Source organism: Sinocyclocheilus anshuiensis, unplaced genomic scaffold (assembly GCF_001515605.1).
Source record: "Sinocyclocheilus anshuiensis isolate Anshui unplaced genomic scaffold, SAMN03320099.WGS_v1.1 scaffold631, whole genome shotgun sequence".
NCBI lineage: Eukaryota > Metazoa > Chordata > Actinopteri > Cypriniformes > Cyprinidae > Sinocyclocheilus > Sinocyclocheilus anshuiensis.
This window is the reverse complement of record NW_015548268.1, coordinates 285,117-303,835: the sequence shown is the minus strand read 5'-3', so window position 1 is coordinate 303,835 and position 18,719 is coordinate 285,117. Positions and strand designations below refer to the sequence as shown.

General features: G+C 35.5%; 2 protein-coding genes across 4 annotated transcripts in view; both read right to left on the bottom strand.

Annotated features, from left to right (window-relative positions):
- The window catches only part of LOC107655695 (integrin beta-1-like), a 24,653-nt gene extending 20,402 nt beyond the window's left edge, over positions 1–4,251 (bottom strand). For all 3 annotated transcript variants that reach the window (XM_016443270.1, XM_016443269.1, XM_016443271.1), the window contains exon 1: positions 4,049–4,251. The gene's annotated coding sequence lies outside the window, so the exon portion shown is untranslated. The remainder of the gene's footprint in view (positions 1–4,048) is intronic.
- Positions 4,252–10,501: 6,250 nt separating this feature from the next.
- The window catches only part of nrp1a (neuropilin 1a), a 62,541-nt gene continuing 54,323 nt past the window's right edge, over positions 10,502–18,719 (bottom strand). Inside the window, 6 exon segments of the mRNA XM_016443268.1 lie at positions 10,502–10,992; positions 11,318–11,371; positions 12,354–12,707; positions 13,607–13,750; positions 16,660–16,707; positions 17,959–18,069. Of these exon segments, the coding sequence (XP_016298754.1) occupies positions 10,706–10,992; positions 11,318–11,371; positions 12,354–12,707; positions 13,607–13,750; positions 16,660–16,707; positions 17,959–18,069 (998 nt within the window). The 3' untranslated portion in view covers positions 10,502–10,705.

Genomic DNA, 18,719 nt, shown 5'->3' with positions numbered 1-18,719 from the left:
AAAGAGAGGGGGGGGGGGGAAGCAGATCAGATTAGACAGGGGCCTGTTTTCCAGACCAACATCAAACAAGAGATATTGCCAGTGGAGAGGAGAGAGACACACATTCTGAGCTCCTTTATCTGGACATGAAAACATACATTTGAGAAAAGGTTTTAAAAGAAATGTGCCCACGGTCACAGATTTGAATCCTTTATAAGCCAAAAAATATGCATTAATGAATACTACTGTAGAGCAATTCTCTGAAAAAGCCAAATGTTTTGAGAAGAAAATTTGGGGCATTTAGAGTCGAGTTCCTCCAGAAACATGTGTTTTAAGATTTAAGTCTCGACCCAATAATAAAGAAACAGACACTGAGAACAAACTGCAACGTATGTGAAAAAAGAGACATTTATAGGCAGCATAAAATGGTCTGCAAGAAGAAACAATATCAGAAAATGGGTAAAAAATGTCTCCAAAGTGTCCAAGTAACTTATAATAATTGTGGACACTGCCAGAAATGTCCAAACATGACAAAAACCATAGACATGGCTTTGTGTGAAACTTACGGATAACTTTTGTATCCTCACATGTTTTTGTTTATTCAGATATGAAATTTCAAGACACGTAACACCAGGTTTGATGTCATGATGCCAAATTTCTTTGACTATAGTGTATAATTGATCATACTTTGTTCAATGGGCATATTTAATACAATTTATAAGCTACAGTGGAAGATTTGCAGTAAAAAAAAAAAAAAAGATAAATTTCAGTCTTTTCCTCACTTAAAGCTTTTGTATGAAGACTTGTAATACAGCACATGTTGTCATATAGACTACTTTTATGGTGCTTTTTTGTCATTTTGGGGAGTTTAACAGCCCCTAGTGAAAAAAAAAAAATTCTTGAAATAAATCGTCTGTATTCCATGAAAGATAATTATCCACCTTTTTTTCCTAATGAGCCATACTGGGATTTAAATTCTGGGAGGCACTTCTGGTTAGGGGACGTTCCACTCAAAATGATCGAAACAAATCATTTCAAATCATAATGTAGCGCTACAAACAATCCTGCTCTGTCAGTTTGACTGAATGAGCTGTACATTGTCCGTCATGTACTATTGTCAGAACTCAGGAGAATAACGTAACGCTTGGTATTTTAATGTGACGTAATATAACAAGAATATCTATGGCAAGAGCTCTTTTCAGTCACTGCATTCTTTTCCTCCGGATTGTTTTATTTTTTCCTTTGTACTCTGCTGTAACAATTAAAAAAAAAGACAACATATACTGTGCATTTGTGGTCTGCTCTCCCAATTCAATTTACGATATATACCATGAATAATTAACTGAAATGCACTAAGAATCTCTAATTTTTCTCCCCAAATCACGGATGCTTTAAAATTGAATTGTTACGTAATGTAGACATAAATTACTACAATGATATTTAACCTTTTTTTTTTTTTTTTTAATACCTTTAATCTGGATTTCATATTTTTTAGGTTTTCTCCCTGGATTCAGGACCAAAGCCTGGTTCACAACGACTGCCAAACAAGGTCTGGAAAAAAAAAATGACTGGATCCGTTCCTATAAATATTTTTGCTAAGATTTGAACTGACAAGAGTGCTTGAATAAGACTAACACTAAAGCATTATTATCTTCATAATACACAAGAAATGCACCAATGAAAAGTTTGGACACACTCTTCAAAGAGCGTTTGATCTTGAAGCCTTTACCTCAAATACCTGAAATTAATTTTGTAGAAAAAAAAAGCATATGAGATTTAATGTGTTGGACCAGATAGTGAAGGAAAGTGGTCAACAAGTGTCCACTTGCACATAAACTTCACAAGAAAAACTAACCACTAATTTAAAGTTATAATCATGATTGATACCTGTTTTAAGCATCTTTAAGTAACCAACAAAGCAGAAACACAACAATTTAATTTAATTTTAATGCATTTTCATTCTCAGGGATGACACAACTGTTTAGCACTCATCTGTCAAAAGGATTCGCTGGTTAAAGGTCTAATAATAAAGTTTTTTTTCTTCTGTCCAGCAGCTGTTGTGAAGGTCAGAGGTCATGTACCGTCAGTGAACAAATGCTACTGACCACACACTAGGAGTGTGCAATATTGACAAAAAATAATATCTAAATATTTTCTGGGATTTTATCGATAACGATATTTTGCCGAGTGTGTTATTGTGCTGATATCTTAAGGACTGCCATGGACAGCGGACTCCTAAATTTTTGGATATTCTTCATATTCTGTGTGGTGGTCAGTTCACAGCAGTGACAGAAATTAATCTTTTCCAATAAGTTTAAATAGATTTTTACCTTTTATGGGCATTCTTACCTTTATAAAGCCATTTTTTTTTCGAAAAGTGTGCATCATCATTTGAGTCAAATTCTTACATTTAATCAGTGAATTAGAATAATAAGACATTCGGGCTGTTACCAAGAAAATGAAATCAGTATCGACAAAATTCATCTTTGCAATGCAGAGGAAACACAGAAGCTGCATCTGAAGAGGCATTTAGATCTATTTACACACTGTTTAATGCAGCTCAGTTACAAATGCATAATGTTTTGATATATTAAACATAAATCTTTGAATACTGATATTTGAAATGATTTAAAAAATTAAAAGATACTTTAAATGTGAAATTAAAACCGCCAGTAGGTGGCAGCAAGTCACTGCTACTAAGTGAGTCATTGCGACTGAACCGAATCATTTTAACGGTTGATTCATTCAGGAACGAAACTGCTGTCATGTTGCTCAGAGACGCACAACAGTGTTGTGGCTTTGTTTTGGAATTATTTTTATTCTCAAAATAGAGCAGAAATAGAGCAAAAACAGGCAGTATGGTGTCTAAAACGTAAGTCTCTAAATGAACTTATTGTTTACTGAACTGTTGTAAAAATTCAATATCACATTTTTGGAGAGAAAAAAAACGGCACTCTTCGTGTGATATTGATTAACTATATGAAATGGTATAAGCAGCCAGACGTCCTTTTCAGATTAAAATGGGTACAAGGCTGTCACTGCGTCCAATTAATCAATGCAGTCTGTTTCGTACTGACATTTCAAAGGAACATGTCAGCTTTAGGAAACAAACTTGCTTTGGTCATATTCGAGAAACTGATTTTAAACAGAAACCATGACAAATATCTTTGTGTGTGTGTGTGTTTCTCTCACTCATGTTTCCATTTGTGTCCAATATGTACCCTAGTCATACAGTAAAAGGAGAAACGTCTGTAGATACAGTATACAGTCATTCTGTACTGTATAGTCCAGATCAACACCATGGCTTGTGTTTAAATACTGTTAGATGAATTTGCTCATCTGTTTTCTTAGGTAACTTCATTACATAGTCATGAAAGCAGAGTACTTCTAATTGTTTATTTCTTATTTCATGGCTTATTTCTACAATGTAGCCTATGTGAATCGAAAAATATGATTCTTAGAATTATTTTTCAAAGTCCAAATCAAGTTGCACATGAAGCCTACAGCTTGAGCTCTAGAGCTGAATGTAGAATGACACTTTCAGACGTTCCATAGCCTACGTCATCGTTCCTTTGTCCCTTTTGCCCTAGACTAAGAAAGAAATAAATACATAAATAAATAATAAACAGTTTAAATAACTCTCCACTCAAATGAAAACAGTATATAGGCACAAAATGCTTATAAATATTATTCTCCCTATCAACAAATGTAGTGCTGCATTTATATTGATATAGAAAACAGATGGAACATCTAAAACAAAATAGATGTTTTTATCTATCCCTGCTGTGTTAGAAACTACAGAAACAGTAAACTGTAAACTGCCAAAGAGATGTCTGTGAGCAGCTTTAGGACTAACCTACCAGAAGCACAACCTCTTTTTATAAACCACCTAAAATATCTGCGCACGGACCGTTACTCGAGCCACACAAGCAACTTTAGCACACATTTCTCGCTTTAAATCTGATAAAAAAAAAAAACACTTCATCACTTCTATAAAGAAAATAATACAAAGCCTCGGTGAAAACTGCGTCCTTTCATTCGGCGGGCAGCATTGAGACGGTAACTTTACCTTATGGCTTTTATTACTAGTTTTCTCTCTTCACGTTCGAAGCCTCATAGGGGTCTTTTGTCAATGTGTATCCTTCTGTTTCTCTATAACCCTAAAAGAGCCTCTCTTAAATCCGTCAGTCACAAACAAATCACAGCAAACAGTCCATTCTGCGTGTCTCCGCTGTGAAGAGGAGTATTCCGCTGGCTGCGTTTATCGCGTGTTTGCTGACCCTCCGACAGGCCCCGCCCCACAGGAAATACCTAATGACGTCATCAGCTCTCCTCCGACAGGCCCCGCCCCACAGGAAATACCTAATGACGTCATCAGCTCTCCTCCGACAGGCCCCGCCCCACAGGAAATACCTCATGACGTCATCAGCTCTGCCTTATGACGCCACGAGCCCTCTCAGTCCAACACTGATGAAAACAAACACACAAAAAGCAAGCCTTTAAGTAGGCCACTAAATAACCCAAAAAATGTGATTAGGAATTAGAATGAAAGTTTAGAATTTATTAAAGTGTGATCTCTATATTTTATGAATTGTCAGTATATTATTTTATTTATTTGATATACATTTGGTTTAAAAAAGCAACATGGCAGCATAGCACGATAAGGTAAATCTTTGAAGTGAATCTGTACATGTTATTTTCATTGGAGATAAAAAAAAGATTTATTTATTTGTATTTATTTATTTCCCTGTTGAGTCCACGTTTATGAGATTCAGAAACAAGTAGTTATTGTGTGTACTGATCAGTGTTATTTTAGTACCAATGATATACTATTATAGTTTTTATTAATATCTTGCATCAGTTTAAAAAAGTTAAAGTTTTAGTAATTTTGTTGTGTGTTTTTGTCATATAATTCTATATGTAAAGAAATTATAAATACTATTTTATATATAATTATATCATAATTATAATATATCTTGTATAATAATATATATATATTATGACAATTATTAATTCTATTTTCCATTTTAGTTATTTTAGTTATTTAGTTGCTGAAATAAAACTTTTTATATATTTTATTCCAGTGAACGTTTTATTAAAAATTTTAATTTCCATTTTATTTTATTATAATAAACCAGATACTGATGCAATTTAGACTTAACCAAGGTCATAACCAGTTCTTTAAACCATTCAGTAGTCATTCAGAAAACTCACATGATTAAGGAAACTTTCTGCTCCATTAAGTCAAAAGGAAATTTAGTAGTCATCTATTAAAATGTATGAGAAAAATCATTTCTCTTCAGTCCAGTGGTGTTTGAGGTCTCTGCGCTGAGGGGTAAATGAAAATAATTTGTATTCATTTTAAACTAATAATATGATGAATCAACTGGGTTAAAATGAAGGCTTCATGTTGAAAGCATTGTGTGGCTGCATTATTAAAATGAATTATGGAAAAAAAAAAAAAAAAGTCCTGTATTATGTGCAAAAAAACAGACCCAGAAAACCTTGTTTGCTATGATTACATAAGCAGAAGAGAAAGAGGCAATGCAGCTTTCGCAATGAATTCCTGTCTGAATTCTGAAATACTTCACTGTCTGCTGTGGGGAAGTTACTCTAGAAACTGTATACTAATCTTGCAGCTTTTTAAGATGAAACACTATATACATTTTTTTCATTAAACTGTCAGGCAGAGTAAAGTCAACTGAGTTTGTTTTAGAGTTCAGAACACATTTTTAGATGAAATGCTTCAGTTCTGCTGACCCAGTTTAACTCATTAAAATACAACGGCTTACTATACTATCTATCATGTCCATAATGATGTTTTAAATTCAAGATAATAGAGCTTTTAAGGGTTAGATTAAAAAGTAGATTGCAATTTCTATTGCGAATACAACACTGTCCTCTAGTGTTCATTAATTTTAGTGACATGATCATGAGCGGAGCATGAAGATGTGGCATATGACTTACAATTGAAGATGTATTGTGAATGATATGAAAATTATTATTTTAATTAGAAGATTATTCCGGTTCTGTTTCTGTTATATATTAAACATATTAAATGTTATTTGACAATGCTGTTTTTTTTTAAAGAAAACATTTTTACATGCCCAAATATTTAGACATTTAAAAAAAGTGTATAATAATAATAATAATCAACACCAAAACCTGTAATGACATACCTTAAAACAACAAATCTCATTTTGAAAAGGAAGAAACATTACTTATGTAGGTCCATTATTTTTTTTATTATAAAACTCATTATTTTGTGTATTAAACAAAATAATATTTTGCATGTTAATTGGTTTGATGGAAGATATTTTATTTTATTGTAATTCAGTTTAGTTTAGTTTAGTGATAAGCCATACGATAGACCAGCAGCCGTTTTGGTTTAAAATGTTCAGTTCTTCTGTCACAAGATCACAAGATCCCAATATACTGCTATAATGCATTAGCATGTGAAGTCATTTTTTGTTGAATTTACTTTAAAACTACATTTTTCAAAATAATTATTTTGCTAAATGTTATTTTTTTTCGACGTTGCACATGAAACAACAAAATTGAAAAGAAAAAAGAGGAAGCTTTATCTTTTCTTATAACACCCATGTATCTCCCATGCTTCTGTGTGTGTCTGTTGGTGTGTTGTCCCTGAGCGAAGAACTAATAGATTTCAAAGGAAAGCTTGTGTAACCAGAGCTGGCGTATATACGGTTTTTGTTGATTAAAGCTGTTTTAACTGAAAGATTGCATCGATTTGCAGCTCGACTCTCTTCATGTTGTACATCCCGGTGATTGGTTGTGTTTTGATGGATAAACTGGAGCCTTGAGGAGCTCTGCTGTGTAATGAGAGAGAGCTGGTGTTTAATGCTGGATTCAGCAGCACATTCACCTGCAGGCGGCTTTCACACACAAAGAAACGCTTTGGAGAGTTTCAATCCAGAGGCTGGGCCAGCTGTCACAAAGACTATATCTCAGTAAATCACTGAGATTACAAATTACACAAATATGTGCTTTCTGATTATGTTTATGTGTCAATAAGCAGCAGTTTCTCACTGTGACAAGTTACCCGTGTGAAAAGGAAGCACACTTGACATACTTAAAAAAAAGAGTACCTATTACTAAAATAATATACTTTAAAAGAATGCACTTAAACCAAATGCAATGTTTTCACTTGCAATTAAATTAAAATATAGTTGACATTTAAGTACTTTATTTGTGCTTTATGTCAACACATTAAAATAAGTGTACTTCTTTAAAGCATGACAAAAGATACAAACATAAGGATTTCAATCACTTTTTATTTGACATTATCACAAACTTTTAAAAGTGTACTTAGTCTTGAAAGTGTCTCTTTAAGTACACTTAAATGACCTTTTATTTCATTAATATTTTGGTCATGCTTAAGGTAATGTTGTTACAGTGTAATTACACAAATTGTAATATTATCTAACTGCATGTACTAGGTTTAAAGGTTAGGGTTTGGTTTAGGGTTAGTTACTTGGAGTTATGCATCATTTACTGTTATTATAGCGTAAGTACATGCAATGTGTAACTACGTCACTTTAAGATAAATGATCTTTTCTGGTTCACACTTTAGTTTAGGGACCAATTCTCACGATTAGCTAACTAACGACAACTTCTGCCTCAATAAACTCCGAATGTGCTGCTTATTAATAGTTAGTAAGGTTGTTCAGTTTAGGTATGGGGTGGATTAAGGGATCTAAAATATGATCATGCAGAATAAGGCATTAATATGTGCTTTATAAGTACTAATAAACAGCCTATATGCTAGTAATATGCATGCTAATAAGCAACTAGTTAACTGTGAGAACTGGTCCCTAAACTTATGTTACCATTTTCTGTAATATTCAGTATTAGCACGTTCAATACAATTAAGTGCACTTGTTTTGTGACGACATGCCCCACTAAAGTATCAAAACATGTTCATTATCAATTATCAAAAGGTTTTTTTTTTATATCAGTAAAATGCTCAAATGCCTTGTTTAAAGTATATGTCTACAGTAATTAACTTTAAGCCCCGAGAAATATTGACTGGAGTAAAAAGCTTTCTCCAGTGATTTCATTTGCTCATTATTATTTCAAATAATGATCATTTATGTAATATAACTAATCAAATAATTAACACAATACACACAACAGCGTGTACGTTCACAGACATTGCTATCGAGTCCCTCTGGTTAGAAATATACTGATATTGCTGGTGGATGCTGGACACTTTTGTGCCTCATTTGAATACTTTCCATTCTTCTTTTGTGTAAAATAAGCCCTAAAAATCACAAAAAGTGTACATTTATATGATGTAAATATGTCAAAAGTACACTGTAAACACTTTAGCACATGCTAGTGCTTGTTTTGTCATCAAGTTGCTCAATATGTCCATTCTTTACACATGCATGCTCTTTGCATGTCTTTCTGATTAAAATCTATAGTTAAAAAAATGAACAAAAGAAAACTAAATTATAAAAAGAGCCAAAGTTTCAGAACACATTTATTGGAGCCGAATCTTTGGAATATGTCAGTCGATCTGATTTGATCAGAAACAGAGCAGATGTGGAGGAGTTTTTCTTCTGTGATGCAGATGTTCCAATACAAAACATTGATATCCATTTTAAGGCCTTGCTGTTTTTATTAATTTTCCCCCTTCCTACAACAGCAAAGTACAGAGGCAGTATTGAAAATAAAAGTTTTCTTTGCTTCCGCATCTTCTTGTAAAAAACAAACAAAAACAAAACAAATCAGCACAAAATTTCAACGACAGTACAAAAAGCAAAAGAGAATCGGGGTCAGGTAAACGGGAGCTTTACTATAGGACATCTGTATACCTTTTTCAATAATGAAAACATCTCGATAATTGACCATTTCAGAATCGTATTACATATTCTGAAACTATATTAAAAAATGAACACTGTCTTTTTTATTTCAGTTGTCTTTTTTACAAATGAATGCTATAAACACATAAACTTCATCAAATATATTGATCAGTGCAACATTGTTTCTTTTTCGTTAATGCTACAGGATGCTTTCTCACAGAATCCCGACTGAAGCCAGTCACCTTTATCCAGCTTCAGCTGACACACATGTAGCATCGACACGAGGATTCGGAACGGGAAAACCAAAGTGTTTGCCACAGTATACAGCACAGTACATGAACATACCGAGAAACCGGTAGAAAACATTAGTGTTGTCAGCAGTGAAGCCCTGTTATCGGTTAAACTGCATGTGTATGCCGTTGCTAAAGTCAGATCCATCCAGCTGTCCAGAATCCAAACTGTTGACCGAATGATAACCCATGAGAATGCATCGTAGCCGAGGTCTTCAGACGTCTCAAGAGAATGGGTTGTTGCGATTGGACCCTGCAGTTTGAGGCAACAGTCCTTTGGTACACACACAAGGCCAATGACAGAACGCTTGCGAAGCGATGCGTGAGAACATTTAATAGCACCCCTCTTAAAATGAGAGTTTTATTCAAGAGCACATGCATTCAAGCTCGACGGATGGTGAAAGAAGCGCTTTGATGAAATGTGTGAGGGTTGAACTGTAGGCCGCTCACTTCAAATCAAAGCGATCAAGGCAATGATGATCATCAATTTTTTCTTATTTTTTTTGGTATGCTGGAAAAACAGACATTCTGAATGTGATTATAGAGGATATGATGTTCGCTTATAAATCTGTAATCCAAACTCAACCGAGCCACTGCGGACGTCTATGAAATGCATTTACTGTATGTGCGAATGCTGTTCCCATGATGAAATGTGCGCTGGATTTGTATTAACATCTGTTTTGAACAAGGGTTGCATTTTTTGGGAGCGTAGCAAAACAACCAAAACAGGACGGAACCAAAAAAGCACACTTTTCACTTTCACAAAACAGTCGGACGATTGTATTTACAACATACAACCCAAGACAAAAGGGATACTGCAGCTTTCTTTTTTTGTCCTTTTACTCGTTTCTTTGAAAAGGGCGTTAAAATATATTAAAACTTATGTACAATATGCAGGACTTCAACATTAAAGCGCTATGAATTTACCGGGTTTTGTTTTGCAGATTCGACCGACAGCTTTTTTGAGAACTAAAGGGTTGAAACACCACAAAAACAACAGAGGAGGCCAAAAAAGATGTACCAAAGGCACTGACTGAACCATACCCAGAATGCAACAGGGCTGGATGATTTTCCACCCCGTTTGATCTTTGCCCTACCATGGGGTAATTACCTTCCCTTGGCCATATATGGTTCATTTGTTTTTTGTTTTTTTGTTTTTTGTTTGTTTTTTACACATCTCCTTAAAGCTCAAAACAATCTTTTAAAATAAAAAATAAATGATTTTTTTTTTCCTCCTAGAAAAAAAAGATAAATACTCTATAACATTATTATATATTGGTCTCAACACCAGCATCCGATTGTAAAAATGATCAACCAAAAATAATACAAAACAATAAAATAAAGTAAAATAACAATCATCTGTACATATTCTTATTTTTCATTTTGTTTTTTGTTTCTTTTAAATCCTTGTATTCAATGTTTTGTACACAGTGTCCCCTACTGGTAGGTTCCGTTCACTGCAGCTCCTGAGAAAAGCATGGCTCAGTCCCAGACCTCCCATTGGTTCGCTGAACCACAGAGCCTTGTCCTCCTCCAACCGGAAGGCATCGGCAGTCCGTTTTAGCCCCGCCCTCCCTGAGGAGAGGTTCCCTCTGATTGGTCGGTGCCTCACGCTTCTGAGTACGTGTTCTGTGAGTTCAGCTTGTCCTTCTTTAACTTGACGCCGTCCACTAGCTCAAAGTTATAGTTTTCCAGGGCGGATAAGTTCCTGTCGGACATGGCGCTGTGGGAGCAGGCGCAGTAGAGGACCACGCCGCAGATGGCGCCGAGGAAGACCCCCAGCGCGCTCATGGCGATGATGGTGATGAGGATGGGGTCCAGCGTCTTCAGCATGTTTCCGGCGCCGCTGATCTCGTGGTTCTCCACAATCTCAGGGAAGTCTGTGATGTCCACGACTGGAAGAGAACAGATGAGCAAACCTGTTTTAGATATTGGTTTCGGATTTTATATGATCTGGATTACTTGACCAATGTGTGCTGTATAATGCAATGTGATATGAAGTCCCTCCAAACATTCAATGACACACTGAAACAAGAAATGGCATAGAAACAATCTTCATTTAGAAATTGCTAGTAAATTTCACAAAGAAACGTCAAGGAACTGTGAAGTAAAAAAACTGAAATAGAAATACTAATTTTCATCTTCTTTAGTAACTAATTTTGTGAGTGATCCAACATTTACTCAGTGTTTGTGTGGATCAGATTTGAGAAAGCCACTTACTGATTTCATTGAAGTTGTCCTCAGGTAGAATTGGCTCTGCTGGGACGTCTGGGTCTATAAATGGACGGCATAAAACAGTCAGGAAATGTATATTGTCCAGTATTGTCATCTAAGTGAGGGGTTCTTAACCAGGGGCCTCAGCACACTTCCAAAGGGCCACAATATGGCTTAAAATTATTTAAAATAAGACTTTATAAAATAAGCTTTAAAAGCTACAACAGCTAAAAATTACGTTAAAAAGTTCAAAATATATTTCTTATTTTAACCATTATATTTAAGGACCAGGGTTGTCATGGTCTTGGAACACATGGATATATGAGAGAAGTAAAAAAAAAAAAAGGATTTCTAGAAGTAACAGAAACTATTAAGTAATTGTTTTTTTTTTAATAGATTTTTTATTTATTTATTTATTTTAGTTTTGTCAAGCTCTAAAATATTTTATTGGGCAGAAATAGCTATTTAGGAATAAAAATAAAAATGAAAATAAATAAATTCATAATAATAAAAAAAAAAACAATAAACAAACTGTAATCACAATTGACTAAAAAAGTAACCTGGAGTAAAATTCATTGGTAATAAAGTGTAAACCCAGTTATTGAATTATGAAAATTTTGGAGTTATAAAATTTAATTATTTTAATGATTTATAAATACGTTATTTAAATATATTAATACATAGACCTTAGTCAGTGTCACACCATATTTAACATTTGACAGGAATTAAAATGAGGCTGTGAGGGGTTAAAGTACACAAAAAAAGAAAAAAAAAAACCCTCCATAAAACAGTGTTAAAAGTTGGGAGTTGTGAAAATTACACGATGTAGGCCAAATTGTAGGCCACTTGTGCGCCAAATTGTACATTTGTCCCTCACAGCCTCATATTCATCCGCATTCGATTCAATATGGTGTCTAACCTGACTTAGGTCTATCACCACTCCCAGTGTCAGTAAATATCTGATATCTTAAGCCATAGGATGTATGACACAGTCTTGATTTGTCTCAGTGTAGTTTGCACTCTAATGGTCTAAATGACTCACCCTTGCAGTCGGCCATGTTCAGATTGTCTAAGATTTTGATGTCATCCACAGCAATGTCTCCCCAACTCTTCCTCTCCACTACGCTTTCAATTACCACCTGAAATAAAGATAAACACCAACATTAAATTTGAAACATATTTAAAATGTAATCAATGTAAAGGACATCAGCTGAGCCCTGGCTGCTTTCTCTGCGCTGTTTGATGTGTAGTGTGCCAATGTGAGAGCCAAACATGTGATACCAGAAGGACAAGCACAGGTCCAAGTCCTGGCCTGACACGGATGGACTCACTAACCGAGCCACTTCTGTCTCCTGAGCACCTGTTGCCAGTGTGTAGATGAAGTTCCCTGATCCGCCTACAGCAGACGGAGAGAAAGAATGTGAGGTTCGGATGTTTCACACTTTCCATGCTGTGAGGCCAATGGGTGCAGTTTTTTTCTTACCAGTGTGGTCCATGTTTGGGCCGGTGTTTAGAGTCGGGGTGCCGCTGGACTGGATCTGCCACCTGAAACCGCTGTCTTCTGACATCCAGCCACAGAATGAAGGATCACTGGCCCAGCCAAAGTCACAGGCAAACCACAGGAACGCTACAGAGAGAACACACACACATTGGGGAAGATTATTAACATATGCACTTTTATATTTTATATTACTAAAGCAGTGACACACACACACACACACACACACACACACACAATATTATTTATATTTTGGAATGGTTACCTTTTATATTTAATAATAATACTATGATATTATTTACATTAATGCATTTTAATATAGTACAATAAATATAATATATGAGTAAACATGATGAAAAAATTATGTACACCACCATTCAAAGGTTTGGGCTTGCAAAGATGTTTTAATGTATTTGAAAGTAGTCTCTTTTTCTCACCAAAGCTGCATTTATTTGATTAAAAATACAGTAAAAACAGTGAAATGTTATTACATTTTAAAAATAACTATTTTCTATGTGAATATGTTAAACTAATTTATTTCTGCGATCAAAGCTGTATTTCCAGCATCATTACTGATTACAGTCTTCAGTGTCACATGATCTTCAGAAATCATTCTAATATGCTGATTTGCTGCTCAATACTCCCAAACCGAGCCACTTCTGTCTCCTGAGCACCTGTTGCCAGTGTGTAGATGAAGTTCCCTGATCCGCCTACGGCAGACGGAGAGAAAGAATGTGAGGTTCGGATGTTTCACACTTTCCATGCTGTGAGGCCAATGGGTGCAGTTTTTTTCTTACCAGTGTGGTCCATGTTTGGGCCGGTGTTTAGAGTCGGGGTGCCGCTGGACTGGATCTGCCACCTGAAACCGCTGTCTTCTGACATCCAGCCACAGAATGAAGGATCACTGGCCCAGCCAAAGTCACAGGCAAACCACAGGAACGCTACAGAGAGAACACACACACATTGGGGAAGATTATTAACATATGCACTTTTATATTTTATATTACTAAAGCAGTGACACACACACACACACACACACACACACACAGAAAATATTATTTATATTTTAGAATTATTACATTTTATATTTAATAACAAAATTAATATTGCTATGATTTTATTTACATTAATGCATTTTAATATACTACAACAAATATAATATATGAGTAAATATGATGAAAAAAAAATATGTACACCACCATTCAAAGGTTTTGGGGTTGGAAAGATGTTTTAATGTATTTGAAAATAGTCTCTTTTCCTCACCAAGACTGCATTTATTTGATTAAAAATACAGTAAAAACAGTAATATTGTGAAATATTATTACAATTTAAAATAACTATCTTCTATGTGAATCTCTGTTAAACTGTAATGTATTTCTGTGATGCGCAGCTGTATTTTCAGCATCATTACTCCAGTCTTCAGTGTCACATGATCTTCAGAAATCATTCTAATATGCTGATTTGCTGCTCAACAAACATTTCTGATTATTATCAATGTTGAAAACAGTCGTGCTGCACAATATTTCTGTGGAAACCATTATATATTTTTTTTCCAGGATTCTTTAATGAATAGAAAGTCCAAAAGAACAGCATTTATTTGAACACTGAGAAAAAAAGGTACAAAAACTGTCACTGGGATGGAACCTTTTCAAAATGTACTCTTTTGTACCTTATTTACTCCTAAAAGATGCATATTTTTATATTAAAGGTTCATATTCATACCTAAAGAGTACATATTAGTACCTTTTAAAAGAGTGACAGCTTTTATAACGTTATAAATGTCTTTACTGTCCCTTTCTGAATAAAGGTGTTAATTTCTCTCTCTCTCTCTCTCTTTCTCTCTCTCTCAAAATAAATAAATACATGAATGAATAAAAAATAAAATAAATAAATAAAATAAAAAATCTTACTGACCCTACATTTGTGAACAGTTGTGTATATAATAACATTTGAATGTTCTGAAGACTCCACACAGGGCCAAAGCAACATGTTTTATATCTGCTGTCCACTTGATGGCAATAAAGAGTTATTTAACAATCAGAAAACACCATCATTTAAGCATGAGCATTTCCAAATCCATTCCAAATTCTGTCGTGCCTAAGCCAAATCCACATTCATACTCCAAATATAGCTAGATCTTGAGCGAGAATACAGAACACACAAAACAATGAAGCTTTGAAAGTGAGATTGACATGAAAGAAGGAGGGAGGGATTTAACGATGTTAGATTGATTGAGAGATAGAAAGCCAAAGAGAGAGACAGCAGGAAAAGCAGAGAGAATTGAGACGGACAGAATAGCAGAAGCACGTCTAGGATGTCAGCTATGCCGGTGCCTGCACAGCCTCAGCGCTGCTTTTCTAGACAGTTTAATAAAGCCAAGCGCTCCGCTCCCTTAATAATGCCAGGATTCTCCACGAGTTTTGCAGGGTATTTGCTCACTGAATGCGAAGGAAAGAATTTCCCATTAAAAGCCACAGCTCAGGCATGCAGCCACTGCCGCTTTAAAAAAAAAAAATGCCAGTTTCCAATTAAAAGTTATTTCTTCTTTTCCATCTTTAAATGGATTTGGGCTGTCGCAGTGAAGACAGTGCAAGGATACGTTTCACCACAGTCCAGAACGTTCTACCAGTTTTGAATGCTTGTCATAGCAAATAAACCACATCCAATAATAGAAAGCACACACATCTACTCAATGTTAACCAACCAAGACCACACACACACACACACACACACACACACACACACACAGGCTAATTAGACAAGGTCAGTTAAGGGGCATTTCTCATTTGTCCATTAGTGAGCAGTCTTGAATGGCTAATCAGTCACTACGCTGAATTAGCAAATCAGAGGGGCTCTTTATAGATTTTCACAAGAACACTTCAGAAATGAGATTACATACTCATTTTTGAGTTTACACACTAATAATCAAATAGCCTCAACAACCAAACAGAGAACAAAAAAAACATACAATGAGAATTTTCTTTCTTAAAGGTGCAGTGTGTAATTTCTGTGCTGCTAGAGACACCAAACAGAATTGCAAAAATGTTTATTATTATGATTTTCTGAAGAAAATTGCTACTGGCCCTCCTCAAATACATAATTTTTTTTTCTGTTGTTCAGAAAAACAGGTAGTCCTGCACCAAACCCATGTTGGACTGACATACATAGGCGCGGGAAGTGGGGGTGCTGTTTTTTTTCTGTGGGCAACTCTTTAACTGTTGGGAATAAAAAAAAAATCGGAGTGTTTATTTACACTAAGTGCAAATAGCCCGCCTTGTTGGCAGAAGCTATTTATACTAACTCCGCCCACCAACGTGTGATTGGGATAGTCAACATTACAAAAGACGGTCATCAATTGTCAGATTCAGTGGTGCAGATGATAAGCATTTGTCATACTCCTTTTGACGCGATCGACCCGGGTTCGAATCTGCCTTTTGGCAAACTTTAATCTTCCTTTTCAAATTTCAAATCACATCAGAAAAGCATTTATTTTTAATAAAAATGAAGGAAATAATCAAAAAGTTGAAAATAAAGTATCGGGTAAGGTTAGGTGTAGGGAGGGCATTATTGCACACTGTTTTATAATGTATTACAATGCTGAGGTGCAGATAATTGACACTATTTGCAATAACAATATCCTGCTATTTTAACTATCTATAGCTATTTGCACTTAGTGTAAATAGCATATCACTAAAAAAATACTGTTATTTTCACTTAGTGTTCTGGGAAATGCTAACATTGCAAAAATGACACACCGTACCTTTAAGGGAGTAAGCATTAGCACAATTAAAGAAAATCCTGGAAAATTAAAGATATTACGGATAGAATTAGAGGCAAGTACCTTTCTCACCTGGAACGGTGCTCATCTCTGTGGTCGTCTCTGGCGCAGCGGTTCCACCTGTAGTGTGGACACAGTGAAGGCCATTAGGTGAAATGTTAAAGTGAGACACTGGCTAATATTTTATTTGGATATTATCGGGAGGTAAGAATCTGACTGTGCTAATTCCCTTCTTTGTATTTGCTTAGCATTTTTAAAACGAGCTTTGCCAGATGAGACATGCAAATACGTTTCTGTTCATGTGGAACCTTTACTTTTATCATTTAGCAGAGGGGAGTGTAATTCTGTGCAACACACACTCTGTGAGACTGCACTGAAGTGAACACAGAGGAGATTAGAGGCAGAATTTTGAATGGAGTGTTAGTATTAGCAACTGGAGAGCAGAAGAAACTTGAACAGTCAAACATGAATACCAAGGCAAGTGCAAGCTAGGTTGGAATGGAGTACTACATTACTGTATACTACATACTGTGTAGTACTGTTACTGTTTAATACCAACGTTTTTTTTTATTGTATGTGAAACGGTATGAACTGTGAAATGGAATAATAACATACTGCATGCTATATGCTACACAGTATATACTGTATTCTGCATACTATTTCCTTTAACTAAAGCAGTATGTAGTAATCAAACAGTAAATGTAGACATTTAAGCAGCAGTTGATATATATATGATCTTAGTATGTACATAGTGAATTATGCATACTACACAGTATATACTGTATACTGCTTACATTTTTAAATATATTGTACGTGAAGCAGTGTAGTATTCAACGATAATGGACTATTTAAACTGTAGTATGCTGCAATGTTGTAACATGACCTTGCTACATTGCAGTTTTACATTAGTGCTAGGCATCCAGTTACCATCGCAGAACTAAATACAGTAAATTTGCATTTTTAATCCAATTTTGTATAAAACGATCTTAACTTTTGGCAGTCCACAAAGTAGAAGTTGAGATTGCATTTGATATCGCTCGCCGTTCATTCATCACTGTCTGGCTTTTGTAATGAAATGGAAGGTCAAGTAGAGCGCATTTGGCAAATGTAGTAGGTTATTTCAATATTAGATGCATACAGAACGTTTGCATACCATGCACAGTATACTTCTCTTCTAGTAGGAGTAGCATGGTTAGTGTGGTTATGGGCAAAGAAACGATTAGGATCATAGTGTAAGGAGTGATTACTAATAACATTCCCAAAAAAGGGTAGAAGAGCTGATATTTGCCGAAGCAAGGGAGGCAGTTAGTTTACTGGGATTAGCATAGTGTAGTAAGTAAGGGTGCAGTCTCTGCAGGCGGGTGTTAGCACCTGTCTGGTCGTAGTCATCACCTGTTCCACTATGGCAGTTGGCCTGGTCATCATCACACTCGTCTGATGGCGCGGTGGAGGAAGCGGGCGTAGTAGGGGGCACTGTGGGCACTACAGAGAGAAAGCCAGAGACAGAGAGAAAAAGAGATGAAAATACAAACTGTTGCACAGCTGTCACACAATAAAGCGACGGCAGTACTAAGGTACATTTTCGTCATTTTTAAGGTGATTACTGAATTACTGAACCGTGTAGTACTATGGTATTTTTTGTACGTCCTTCCACAAATCATCTTAAAGGAGACATATTATGCCCCTTTTTACAATATGTAATATAAGTCTCTGATGTCCTCAGAATGTGTCTGTGAAGTTTCAGCTCAAAATACTCCACAGATAATTTATTATATAATTTTGAAAATGCCTATTTTGAGTGGAAGCAGAAACACGCTGTTTTTCGGGCCTGTCTCTTTAAATGCAAATGAGCTGCTGCTCTCCGCCCCCTTTTCCAGAATAGAGCTGCGCCATTACAGCTCAGACCTCCTAAAAACATCTGTTATGGTTCTGATTATCATGTTTATCGCGCTGAAATCATGCGGTTTAAACCATATGAGTTTAAACTTCTGATATATGGTTTTCTGAGCGCACACATCCGAAGCACACAGACAGAAAGCGGCTGTCACACAGCATGTGAGAACTAAACGAAGTTCTAATTCACACACAAGTTTACGTTAAAAACACACATGAGTTACAAAAACAGTCGGTTA